This window comes from Sorex fumeus, unplaced genomic scaffold, assembly GCF_029834395.1.
Source record: "Sorex fumeus unplaced genomic scaffold, SorFum_2.1 ptg000007l, whole genome shotgun sequence".
Classification (NCBI taxonomy): Eukaryota; Metazoa; Chordata; class Mammalia; order Eulipotyphla; family Soricidae; genus Sorex; species Sorex fumeus.
This window is the reverse complement of record NW_026606064.1, coordinates 61,551,271-61,565,157: the sequence shown is the minus strand read 5'-3', so window position 1 is coordinate 61,565,157 and position 13,887 is coordinate 61,551,271. Positions and strand designations below refer to the sequence as shown.

Sequence of the window (13,887 nt, the reverse complement as noted above, 5' to 3'; positions counted from 1 at the left end):
CATCCTTCCTGGCAAGGACAGTACCCCCACTGGGTTTTGCTGGCTGAGCTGTGAGACTGAGCCATAGGTCAACAGTGTAAAATCTTATGCATGCTGAAGGTTGTGTGTTCACGGGCTCTCTAGACGGCCCTATCTCACCGCCCACGTTCGGTACTCTTGAGCCACTGTGTATGGCCTGGATCAGGATGGCTGTTCTCTCTCTCTCAAGCTTGGGCCCTCTCGCTATGACTCTGGATCTCCCTCGCCCAAGCCTACAGTCTTAGTTTATACAATAATCATGTAAGGTGGTGACACAAAGGTGGGTTAAACATTAACAAATCAACAAAGAGAAGTAAGACTCCTCCAGGAGACTAACTAAAGGATAAAATCTCATCTAAAGAGATTACTCCAGATTACTAGGAGATCTGCTCAAGGGTGGGATCCCAACAAGGGTGTATTCTTTCCTCAGCTAGTAATCTACTTAAATAGTTGTAGTAAATGTGCTTCTAATATTTCTAGCAATCTCATTCTGTATGAGCACAGTAAGGGACATAAATTTACAGTTTGGTTCTTCCTGAGGACATCTCACTATATATATTCCGCAGTCCTTTGGGCCAGACTAGTCTTCCTAGCCCCAGCATGGTCCTAGTCTCATCGTTACTTACTTTTGGATCATGACAGCATTTGTCCATGATCATGCCCTCAACTTATAGTTGAGTATCGTGGCACTTTGGCCTGGCCCATTTCGATGCCAGGGTAGCTCACAGCTTGCCCTGGGTCCATTCAGTCCCTCGTTGGGACCCTGCTTTTGGGATGGTAGGAACTAAGGGCAACTGAGTCAAGAAAGCAGATGCCCAGGAGTAAATATTATTCAGAGTCAATCAACTCCCACATTACAAAGCTTGATATTAACTGTCTTCCTGTGTCTATACAGAAAGGACATTGCTTTAAGGTAAACTATTCAAAAGATATAACTTACAAGTTCAGTGTCCTTAGAAGGATCTGACCTTACAAATTAACAGAATCTGATTAGGGGAATAAGCTGATTAGCTGTTTGGGGAAGAGAGCATAGAGAAGTAGTTACTTATAAACAAAAGAATGGGAGTGACTCGGGAGCACTGGTATGGTGTGACCTGATAAACCTAAGCTACCTGAGGAAGGAGAAAACAGTGTTATCCTACAAACAAGTCCAATCAAACTGAAGTGTCAGGGCACCATGCCCTCTGCTAAGATCAAAAATGGCAAATAGCCATTTCTATAAAAGTCACTGAGTCCAGGGAGAGCAGTGAAAGATGGGGAGATAGAACAATGGAAGATGGGGAGATAAAACAATGGTCTAAAAGAAGAGCTGGTCAGCTCTGCCCATATCCGTCCATTGAAGGTAGATAAGGTTCTGCCAGGTCTTTAGGCAATTGTGGTTCGCTTTCAACCCCACCAGCAAGTCTGTGCTTATCCAAACAAGGTAGAAATCTTCTTTTGAGAAATAAAGGAAGAAGACAGAGGTGGTACCACTCTCCACGCCCCCACACACACACTCATGCGCACACTTGCACAAGTCTCACCCCGAGGTTATGATTGGGTGTTATTTTCCCAGTCAGTGAAGCTCAGCAACATTCCAAAAGATGCATGAGAATTCCCATGGAGTACATCTTTGAACTTAGTCTAGATCCTTGGGTGTCCTCAAGACTCTTGGGGCAACAGGAAATCTTGGTTTCTTTCCTTCCACAGTTGTTTCTGTCAGTGCCTGTGAAGCTGCAGGCTGTGTGGTAAACAAGACTGGGAGGGCCTCTGCAGTGAAAGACATGTGACAGATCTCATCCCCCACACCCAACAGCACAGTCACAGACACGCTGCTATGCAGACACGGAGGAGTAAGATGGAGGAATTTGGGGTGATATATTCACACTGCCTGTTCCTGACCCCTTAGTGTCAGCCATATCCTTGTTCTATTAACTGCAGGCTCCCGGAAAGCCTGAGTAACCACCAGAGCAATGCCAAGCTGCTGCATCTTAAAAAGAGAAAAATATGTCTCCATTCATTTACCCAGACAACATCATGACCAGTCTGGGTAGGGAATGGGTTAACAAAGACTGAGAGCTCTGATATTCAGGGGCAGAAGTCCCCCTAAAACTGACTGGGCTGTCGGGGCTGGAGCAATAGCACAGCAGGTAGGGCATTTGCCTTGCACGCAGCCAACCCGGGTTTGATTCCCAACATTCCACATGGTCCCCCGAGCACCACCAGGAGTAATTCCTGAGTGCATGAGCCAGGAATAACCTCTGTGATTCACTGGGTGTGTCCCCAAAAGAAAAAAAAACTGACTGGGCTGTCACACAAGCACCGATCCTCCGACCATCATACAAGTTCTCTTGTCTGATCAATGGAAGATGACTCTGCTTTCTTATGGGGGGAGGGATGAGAGCTCCAAAGGGTTTCAAACATTGAAAAAGGCAGAAACAAAACTCGTTAATTGATAGTAGCAGGAAAAGCATTGATGATGTCCTGTCACAATTTCTTCCAGTCTTTCGAAAGTTTGTTCTTTGTAACAAATACCCCTTCTCTTCCATTCCCAAAATTGTTACAAGGCATTTCAGTCACTACCTCAGGAAATTCTGTAAATTGTTCAGAGCTGTAAAACTTGCTTCAAAGGGGCTTTGTTTTGTTTATTTGTCACATCAGATGATGCTCAGGGCTGGAGCGATAGCACAGCGGGTAGGGCGTTCGCCTTACAAGCGGCCAACACGGCCGACCCGAGTTCGATTCCTCCGCCCCTCTCGGAGAGCCGGCAAGCTACCGAGAGTATTCGATATGCCAGACACAGTAACAACAAAGTCTCCAATGGAGACGTTACTGGGCCCGCTCGAGCAAATCGACGATCAACGGGAGGGCCTTTACCTTTACCTTTACCTACACTCAAGAATTACTCCTAGAGGTGCTCAGGGAACAATACGGGATACAGGGGATCAAACCTCAGTCAGCCATGTGCAAGGCAAACCCCCTACCCACTGTACTATGACAATCACCCTTTAAAGCTGCTTTTAAGTGGTGAGTTTGTAGGTGGCCTTGGAAATAGCTTTTCATTTTCTTTTTTTTTTTGTAGCATCCTCAGATTCAGAAGGAGTCCCAGTATATTAAATATCTCTGCTGTGATGATGCAAGAACACTAAGCCAATGGGTTACAGGAATCAGAATTGCCAAGGTAGGAGCACTTGAACTCCCTGAGTTAGCCACCCTGCTTCTTGACCTGCCACTCTAAAACTGCTGACCAGTGGTACCTGGGTCAGCCCTCCCCAGGAAACATAGCTCATTCTTTTGTCTCCTGAGAAAAGTGAGTGATAGGAACATGGGCCTCTGCAGCCCCCCAAACCAGGATTTACTTCCGTGTGAGCATTTCCCTGCATTTATGGATGGAGAGTACTGCAAGTATCGTGTGTAGTTAAGAAACAGGAGTTGGGATCAGTGGTAGATGCATCCAAACACTTAGAATCCGAATTATCTGACTCAGGACTGCTCCAAGGTCTAGGTACTGAAGCATTCACAGGCTGTTGGTCTGTAAAAATATGTACTGCATGGAATAAATTTGTGAATTTTTTTTTAATTTAAATGCTTCTGGTACTTAAAAAAAATACAGACAGGGAGCTGAAGAGCTAGAATAGCTGGTGATGTGCTGGTCTTCTCGGCACCACATATGGTTCCTCAAAGTGCTATCAGAAGTGATTCCTGAGCATGGACACAGGAGTAAGCCCTGAGCACCATCAGGTGTGGCCCCAAAACAAATAAGAGCGCAGAAAGAGTAGAACAGGGCACTGGCTCAAATGCAGAGCACACTCCATGCATATGCAAGGTCCTGGTTTTCATCTCTGGCATTGCAGACCCCCCTTGGCACTGCTGCAGTGGTCCTGGTCCTTGAAGCACCACAGGGTATAGCCACACAATGAGTAGCCACGAAGCGCTTCTTCCTCTCAATACATCTGTTAGAGTTGGGCTTGAACGGATGCCTCACTTTCTTCTTTTGTGTCGCCTCCATAGTATGGAAAGACCCTCTATGAAAACTACCAGCGGGCTGTGGCAAAGGCTGGGCTTGCCTCTCGGTGCACAAACCTGGGCGCTGTCAATGGAGCCACACCAGCTCCTCCTCCTGCAGGTAATAACACACAGGTCTGACACAGAGCTGCTGTTCGAACTCATCCAAAACAGGGATTGAGATAATCCAAGAGACAAAGCGATTGCCTTGCATGCCGCCAACCCAGCTTCAATCCCCAGCAACACATATGGTCCCCTCCTCCCCCAGCAAGTATCCTCAGAAGCCATCCCTGGGCACAGAGTCAAGAGTCAACTCTGTGTGCCATTGGATGTACCTCCCAAACAGAAGCAAACCAAAAAATCCAACACACTGGGCTGAGGCAATAGCACAGCAGGTAGGGCGTTTGTCTTGCACATGGCCGACCCGGGTTCAATTCCCAGCATCCCATATGGTCCCCCGAGCACTGCCAGGAGTGGTTCCTGAGTACAAAGTCAGGAGTAACCCCTGAGCATCGCTGGATGTGACCCAAAAAACAAAAAAAAAAATCCAATACATTCTATCAAAGGAGACTCCCGAGGCACAGTTCCTTCTGATGTCTGACTGAGTCCTCCCCCGGATCATGCAGGTATATATACATATACCTGTATAGATACTGATACCTTACATGTACTTCATAAGTGACTTTTAGCAAAGCTTTGACCACCATTTTTGCGATGTGTTGATGGATAAGATGGTGATCCCCATGTTAGTGTGAGGTCTCAGGAGTTGTGTCTTGTCAGAGGACAAATAACCCCTGTCCTAGACCCCTTAGATCTCAGAATGCTGCCCACAACAAAGGATAAAGTCATTTCCTGTGACCTCAGTGTCCCCCCAACAAGAGCTCCTAGGAAAGATCCTTGAGAACTTAACCAGAAGTTATCCTGAGCACCACCAGCTGTGACCCAGAGAGAGAGAGAAAGAAAGAGGGAGGGAGAGAAAATGCTGTGAATGCCTTACCCATCCTTGTCTCTCTTCCTCCCTGTCAGGACTTAAAGCAGGCCCCAGTCAAGCCAATGGTCAGATTCCCCAAGCAGCCCCTTCTCTGAGCGTGGGTCTGCAGGAAGCCCAGAGGCACAGTGAAACGACCAAGGTAAGACCGAGGAGGAATGCACAGAAATTCTAACAGACTTCTAATCTGGAAGTCTAGATTTTTTTAATATTCAGAATGGAAAATTTTTTTATTTAATGACATTTATCTTGACTGGGGTGATTTTTCTTAGAGCAGCTAGTTAAGCTGAAGATTATATCAAATCAGATGACTACTCAAAGGGTTACACTATAAAAGGTGTATTTTCTATGTTCCCCAGTTTTGTTCTATATAAAGTCTCATGGTGATGGAGAATAATAGATTCTTATTAATAGCCAAATTAATATAACAGTCTGTATAACCTTGTCTAACAAAGATTAATCATCATTTAAATTTAAAAATTGTAGCTAAAAATGTAACTGAATTCCAAATGATGATATTCCAGTTATCTATATGATTCCTTTGGAATATTTCCCATGTAGGATTCAAAAGAACCTTAAATAACTGTAGCTTCAGAAAATTGTTATGTCATTTTGTCGACAAGCCTGTGGTAGTTATAGTTAAAGTCCTGGATTTCTTGAACTTCTTAAATATTTTGAAAATCACTGTAGACCTTATTTCTCTCTATAATGTTGTATTTTCAATTCATCATGCAGTGTCCTTTCAACATCACTGTTAGTTTCATGATTTCTATAAAAGCCAACTAGAGAGAAACAGTCTAAATGCTGACAGCCAGGGAAGGATCCCAGAATAGAAACACAGAACTGTGTTATGCCCAAGCTGCCTATTTTGAATTCTTTAATACATCCCAGTTAGTCATCACAGCTTATTAAAAAAACTAATAAACCAAATAAAAGAGAATTTAATCATAAGACGTTTTGGTCAAAAAAGACAAACCTGTAACTTTAATCTCCGCTGGTAAGAGCTTATTAGACAAAGAATGAGAATGAAAAGTTGATGACATGTAAATTGCTCTAGTAATTATCACCAAAACAGGGGTGTTTGATTCAGCTGCCTGAATGCCTAAGGAGGTTGCATGATATGAATATAATTCTGCATTGTTTCTTCCACTGTTGGCAGATGAACGACTGAGCATGTTAGCCTTTGGCCAAAACTGGCATTCTGGCTTCTTCCAAAAGCATATCTACCCCGTGACAACTTTTCCAAACCCATGTAGCTCATTTGATCTCATCATGAAACTGAACACGGATTATAATAGGGATTGTGATGCTCATTTTACACCTGATTAGCCAGTCAGCTTTCACACAGGTAGAAAAAGGCAAATCTAAGTCTGCCGCCCAGGTGTGCAGGCTCTGATCCAGCCACCACCTGCCTGGAGCTGTCACACCTGCCAGAGCTTAGAGCTGGCTCCTCCCTAGAAAGGCCACCTGGGAAAAGCCACTTTTGTTCTTAGCATACCGGGAAGGAAACACAGAAGCGAGAGCTGGCAGGTGAGACCTTGGCCAGAAGAGTCTCCCCCATGCCAGAGAGAAAACGGTTTCTAATTTATTTTTCCCCTTCCATCTTTGTGCTGATCAGAGTAAGGCTTTCCTTTTTGGCAAGGGGGGTTGGGAAGCTCCTTGAGCACCCCTCTGCCACAGAACAAAATAATCTCAACAGACACCTGTTCCTAAGAGTTCAGCAACCACCAACTCCAGTGAACCAAGAACACTATCACGGGTCTGAGAGCTTAGGACTCTGGTGGTTTGACTTGCATCCCAGACAGAAGTGGGAATCCCGGAGAGGCTTTTTTTTTTCCAGATGAGGCCCTTAAGCTGACGTAAAGGCAGGTTCCATTCTGTGTACTACATGTTACCTCCCCAGCCCCAACACACCACTGGAAGTGCCCTGCTCGCACCACCCCCCGCAAACACCGCCCCTGTCAACAACAACAAAAAAGAGATTATAGGAAGTAATGCTTTGAAACAAAAACACTGAACTGGAGAGTTAGTACAATGGGGAGGGTGCTTGCCACTTTGCCTGCAGCTGACCCGGGTTCTATGTCCAGCACATCCTAGCATCCCCTGAGTACTGCCAAGAGTGATCCCTGGGAGTGCAGAGTCAGGAGTCAGGCCTGAGCACCACTAAGTATGTCCCAAAACCTCATAAACAAAACAGAACAAAACAAACCACTGAGTAGACCTCACAGCTAGGGAAACCGTATCCCCCTAATGCTCGTTTATCTGAGTCTGTCCTGAAGAGGGTGATTCTAAGGACATGCGCCCGTAATCTCCATGTAAGCAACTCCTTGGAAAGGGAGAGTCTTCCCTCTGCTGAAGCAGACCCAGTCAGCCAGTCGCCCTCAGGAAACAATCCTTAAGGACTTTTGTGAAGGGTTCAAAAAGAAGGAGGCCCTGGGTTCAAGCTGTGGAGTGGTGAGAGAATTTACCAGGAGGGAGACCCGTTCAGCAGAGCAAAGTCAGTTTATTGACAGAGGGTTCACTGGTCCAATGACACAGCAAAGGCCTCCAGAGAGAGCTGGCTAGCATTCTTTGGGGGTCACATTGTATCTGGTCTGCTTCAGGCAGGAACTTCCACTTTCAATTGAGTAATTCAGGGCTGGAGCAATAGTACAGCGGGTAGGGCATTTGCCTTGCATGCTGCCAACCTGGGTCCGATCCCTGACATCCCATATAGTCTCCCGAGCACCACCAGGAGCCTGAGTTCAGAGCCAGGAGTCACCCCTGAGCATTGCTGGATGTGACCTGAAAAGTGAAGAAAAAAAAAAGAGTAATTCAACCTAAGAGGGAGCAGGGGACAGGTACCCAATTTGGGGGAAGAAAGTAAATTGTATACAAAATATTCTAAACCAATCACTTTAAAAAAAAAAGACAAGAAATACATATAATCATTTGGATCAGCTCAGAACTTATAAAATAGGGGCCGGAGTGATAGTACAGCAGATAGAGAGTTTGCCTTACATATGGCCACAGGTTCGATCCCTGAACTCCCATATGGTCCTCTAAGCACTAACAGGAGTCATTCCAGAGTGCAGAGCGAGGAGTAACCCCTGAGCATCGCCAGGTGTGACCCAGAAAGCAAAATAAATAAATAACCATTTTTTAAAAATAGTAAAACAATTTTAGCCTATCCCCAACAGGGAGTAGTATAGTCAAGTTGAGGAATTTGGGTGGTCAAAGCACAGAGTGCATGTCTTGTTGTGCCAGACTGATAAGGCAAGGGTGCCAAGGCCAGTTCTAGGAAGCGTGAAGCAGAATGGAGCAAAGGGGGCCCTCGGGAGCCTTCTAGTCACAGCTGCTTATCTTACTTATAGCAGGAAGGGTCAGCCTGGCCACGCCTTTCAAATGGGGCCTTAAACTGGGCCTCTAGAAGTTAGGGGGCTTTTGCTAGACCACCTTCCTTTGGGATTTGTGCCTTGAGCTGATGACCTGGAAAACAGCTTGGTGGTCAGAGGGCTGAGGGTTGAGGGTTTCCCCCCCCGGGGTCGAGGTGGCTGTGTCGCAGGCCATGCGTCAGCAATGAGGATGTACTTCCTTTGTTGAAGGACAAGCAGCCAGCCGCCAGCGGGATGCACCAGCCTGGAGCGCACAGGGCCCAGCAGCCCCCCAAGGCCAGCCTGCCGCCGCCCCCTCCCGTGAGACGCTCCTCAGAGGCCTGCAGCAGCCCGGGCACAGCCCACAAAGCCCCGGGGAGCAGCCCGGTGATCGCCCCCAAGACCAAGGGCCTAGGCTTCCCCGCCCCGCCCGAGGAGGACCTGCCGCCGCCCCCGCCCCCCCCCGCCCGTGGGGGACGAAGACCCGCTGCCCCCACCGCCCCCTGATTTCATCGATCCACCCCCGGACTTTGTGCCGCCCCCACCGCCCGCATCGTCCGGGGGGGATGCGGGTTCCTTGCCCCCGCCGCCCCCACCGCCGCCCTCTCTCTCCCCAACGCTGCCAAAGCCGGCCCCCGTGGCAGCCAAAAGGCCTCCCGTCCCCCCAAAAAGGCAGGAGAACCCAGGACTCCCCAGCGGCGGTGGCGGGAGTGGGGAACAAGATTTCATGTCAGATCTCATGAAGGCTTTGCAGAAGAAAAGAGGCGCCGTGCCCTAAGGGAATGCCGCCACCGTCCCGGTGCCTCAGGTGACCATTCCCGGACACCAGCACCTTATTTGGGGCTACAGTGTTTGGGGAGGGTTTGGTTTTGGGGGTCATACCCAGTGATGTTCAGAGGTTATGCCTGACTCGGCACTGAGGAATTATTCCTGCTGGTGCTCGGAGAACCATATGGGATGCCTGAGATCTTTTTTTTTTTTTAATTGAATCACCGTGAGATGACAAAGCTTTTGCTGATGCGTTCTAACACCCAACCCTTCACCAGTGTATATTTCCCACCACCTATGTCTCCAGTTTCCCCCCACCTGCCCCCCCACCCCCAACAGCCTGTCCCTATGGCAGGCACCGGAGCATACACATACACACATACATACATACACACACACACACACCCCCTTCCCCCTTCTGGGTATTATGTTTTGCAGTATTGCAGTATAGGTACTGAGAAGTTATTATGTATATAGTTTTACCACTCAGTTCTTGTCTCAATTTATCATTTCCAACTATCATTGTCTTGCTATAGGTCCCTTCTCTATCCCAACTGCCCTCCCTTGTAGGCTTCTAACTGTAGCAAACTTCCTTGTATATTTTAAACTGTGTTCCTGGATTTCGACTAGAAATGAAGTCGAACATCTCACAATTGCTCCCTTACCTTCATATCCACCCAGCATAGAACCTGTTGTAATTGCCTAAATATAAGTAACTTTATTATGTATCTCTTCCCGAATGGAATTCATCCTCCCTTCTAAATGCTGTGCTCTTTTATTATATTCAGAGGCATCAAAAGTTTGCCAGGAACAAAGAGGTAGTACAGTGGGTAGGCCACCCCAGATTCAATCCCCGGCATCCCATATGTCCCCCACTCCCCAGCACCACCAGGAGTAGTAAGCTCAGAGCACAGAGCCAGGAGTAACCCCTGAGCATCGCCAGATGTGACCACAAAAGCCAAAAGTAAATAAATGAATAAATAAAAGTTTGCTAAGAAATTACTGAAGATGATACTTCTGGAAACATTGTTGTATAAATCTAGAACATTTACACCACTATTAGATATACTTGACCTTTCAAAAAGAGCTTTCAGACCCCTCCTTCCACCAGAAGACCCAGCATCCACATCACATCACACACACACACACACACACACACACACACACACACACACACACAAACCCATATCTTCCCACATAGAAACGGCCTAGCTCCACAACTAATCTCAAAAAGAACATGATGTGGATGAATTGTCTCAGGTAGGTAGATGTGAGAACTCTGGGGCCTTCTCAGAATGATTACTGGCAGATTCCCCTTTCTGTCTAAAAAACTCAGCAGCCCTCACCAACGCCTGGCAATCTCTGGCATAGAAATGGCCCAGCTCTACAACTATATCTCATCAAGCCAAATAAACAAGTGTATGCGACCACACAACATCTCCAAATTTTATAGTACTGACAGCCCACTGGGACCACAGCAAATCTGGTGGGAAAGTTGCATATAAGACCACTAAGCTCAATAGGAAAAACAGTAACACGGAGGGCTCAACCAGCACCAACCAGCTAAGTACTCAGACAAATCACTTGCTCTGTGAATCACTGAGAGGGTACTGAAAGACAGAACAAGAGAAGAAAGAAAAGACCAGATTTATGAAGCAATTCTGAAGTTGTTCCTCTTGGCATTGTCAATAATTTTCCTTATATTCTCTTCGTTCTTTTTTTCTCAATCTCTTTTCTATTACCTCTTCTTTCTTGGTGCGTTTGTTATGGTATCTTTGAGTGTACTCATTAGCTTTTGGTTTTGTCCATATTGCCTCGGAAGGTTTCATAGTGTATTTGTAAGTTCCATTACTTCTATTCATAAGACTTCATTTCCCGCCCCTCCCCCCTCAAGCTCTCTTCAGTCGACTATAAGTGGTTTTTGGGTGTTGAGCATTGTTATGATTGTTGTCCTAAAGACTTCAGGTAAATTACAGAAGTCTGGTGCCACTGGAGATCCCCCTAAGTCTTTGTTGTCTTTTGCTGGAATCTCACCTGTTCTTAAATTTTCCCACTGTCTTCGGCATAACATTTACCTTTAACAAAGGTTAGAAGAGATCGGTGCCTTCTGGAAAACAGTATGGACGATTCTCAAAAAATTAGAAATTGAGCTCCCATTTGACCCAGCAATACCACTCCTGGGAATATATCCCAGAGAGGCAAAAATGTATAGTCGAAGTGACATCTGCACTTGTTTGTTCATTGCAGCACTCTTTACAATAGCCAGAAACTGGAAGAAACCTGAATGCCCAAGAACAGATGACTGGTTAAAGAAACTTTGGTACATCTACACAATGGAGTACTATGTAGCTCTTAGAAAAGATGAAGTCATGAAATTTACATACAAGTGGTACAATATGGAAAGTATCATGCTAAGCGAAATGAGTCAGAAAGAGAGGGATAGACATAGAAAGATTGCATTCATCTGGGGGATATAAAGTAACAAAGTATGAGATTAATACCCAAGAATAGCTGAGATCAGCACCAGGAGGATTACTCCATAACTTAGAGGCCAGCCGGGTATCCTAGAGGAAAGGGCAGTTCAGATAGAGAAGGGAGCACCAAATAAAGGATGTTTGGAGGATCCTCCCAGGATGGGAGATGCATGTCCAAAGTAGACTATGGACTGAACATGTTTGCCACTCAATGCCTCTTTTGCAGACCACAACACCCAAAAGGAGAGAGAGAACACAGGGGATTGCCCTGCCACAGAGACAGGGGGGATGGGGAGATGGGGGTGGGAGGGATATTATCCATGGTGGTGGAAGATGGGCACTGGTGGAGGGATGGGTATCTGATCATTGTATGATTGAAACCAAAGCACAAAAAATTGTAAATCTACAACTTTAAAAAAAAAAAAATAGGCCATCTTTGAAGCCTTAAGCATAAGAGAAAGAACACATGGAGGGTGCGGGATCCCGGAGGAAAAAAAAAAAGAAGAAAAAACAGGTTCCAAAAAGAGCCGAGTTCACCCGCAAGTTCCAGATGGAGTAGGTGCCGCATCCCGCCTCCCCCAGATGGAACCCCGGTGACCAGAAGCCTCTACAAACACAGCTCGAGTATGCGGGAACGAGGACTTTTTCTCAAATCTGCCGGACTACACCTCCCAGGTAACCTCTGATTCCGGAAGTCACGCCCACAGCCCGCCCCCCAGCGCCATCTTTGAAGCCTTAAGCATAAGAGAAAGAACACATGGAGGGTGCGGGATCCCGGAGGAAAAAAAAAAAAGAAAAAACAGGTTCCAAAAAGAGCCGAGTTCACCCGCAAGTTCCAGATGGAGTAGGTGCCGCATCCCGCCTCCCCCAGATGGAACCCCGGTGACCAGAAGCCTCTACAAACACAGCTCGAGTATGTGGGAACGAGGACTTTTTCTCAAATCTGCCGGACTACACCTCCCAGGTAACCTCTGATTCCGGAAGTCACGCCCACAGCCCGCCCCCCAGCGCCATCTTTGAAGCCTTAAGCATAAGAGAAAGAACACATGGAGGGTGCGGGATCCCGGAGGAAAAAAAAAAAGAAAAAACAGGTTCCAAAAAGAGCCGAGTTCACCCGCAAGTTCCAGATGGAGTAGGTGCCGCATCCCGCCTCCCCCAGATGGAACCCCGGTGACCAGAAGCCTCTACAAACACAGCTCGAGTATGCGGGAACGAGGACTTTTTCTCAAATCTGCCGGACTACACCTCCCAGGTAACCTCTGATTCCGGAAGTCACGCCCACAGCCCGCCCCCCAGCGCCATCTTTGAAGCCTTAAGCATAAGAGAAAGAACACATGGAGGGTGCGGGATCCCGGAGGAAAAAAAAAAAGAAAAAACAGGTTCCAAAAAGAGCCGAGTTCACCCGCAAGTTCCAGATGGAGTAGGTGCCGCATCCCGCCTCCCCCAGATGGAACCCCGGTGACCAGAAGCCTCTACAAACACAGCTCGAGTATGTGGGAACGAGGACTTTTTCTCAAATCTGCCGGACTACACCTCCCAGGTAACCTCTGATTCCGGAAGTCACGCCCACAGCCCGCCCCCCAGCGCCATCTTTGAAGCCTTAAGCATAAGAGAAAGAACACATGGAGGGTGCGGGATCCCGGAGGAAAAAAAAAAAGAAAAAACAGGTTCCAAAAAGAGCCGAGTTCACCCGCAAGTTCCAGATGGAGTAGGTGCCGCATCCCGCCTCCCCCAGATGGAACCCCGGTGACCAGAAGCCTCTACAAACACAGCTCGAGTATGCGGGAACGAGGACTTTTTCTCAAATCTGCCGGACTACACCTCCCAGGTAACCTCTGATTCCGGAAGTCACGCCCACAGCCCGCCCCCCAGCGCCATCTTTGAAGCCTTAAGCATAAGAGAAAGAACACATGGAGGGTGCGGGATCCCGGAGGAAAAAAAAAAAGAAAAAACAGGTTCCAAAAAGAGCCGAGTTCACCCGCAAGTTCCAGATGGAGTAGGTGCCGCATCCCGCCTCCCCCAGATGGAACCCCGGTGACCAGAAGCCTCTACAAACACAGCTCGAGTATGCGGGAACGAGGACTTTTTCTCAAATCTGCCGGACTACACCTCCCAGGTAACCTCTGATTCCGGAAGTCACGCCCACAGCCCGCCCCCCAGCGCCATCTTTGAAGCCTTAAGCATAAGAGAAAGAACACATGGAGGGTGCGGGATCCCGGAGGAAAAAAAAAAAGAAAAAACAGGTTCCAAAAAGAGCCGAGTTCACCCGCAAGTTCCAGATGGAGTAGGTGCCGCATCCCGC

General features: G+C 47.2%; 1 protein-coding gene across 1 annotated transcript in view; it reads left to right on the top strand.

The window, feature by feature from the left end:
- Window positions 1-9,121, top strand: part of APBB1IP (amyloid beta precursor protein binding family B member 1 interacting protein) — an 88,549-nt gene extending 79,428 nt beyond the window's left edge. Inside the window, 5 exon segments of the mRNA XM_056107175.1 lie at window positions 3,080-3,178; window positions 4,009-4,123; window positions 5,029-5,132; window positions 8,575-8,799; window positions 8,801-9,121. Of these exon segments, the coding sequence (XP_055963150.1) occupies window positions 3,080-3,178; window positions 4,009-4,123; window positions 5,029-5,132; window positions 8,575-8,799; window positions 8,801-9,121 (864 nt within the window).
- Window positions 9,122-13,887: the final 4,766 nt, after the last annotated feature.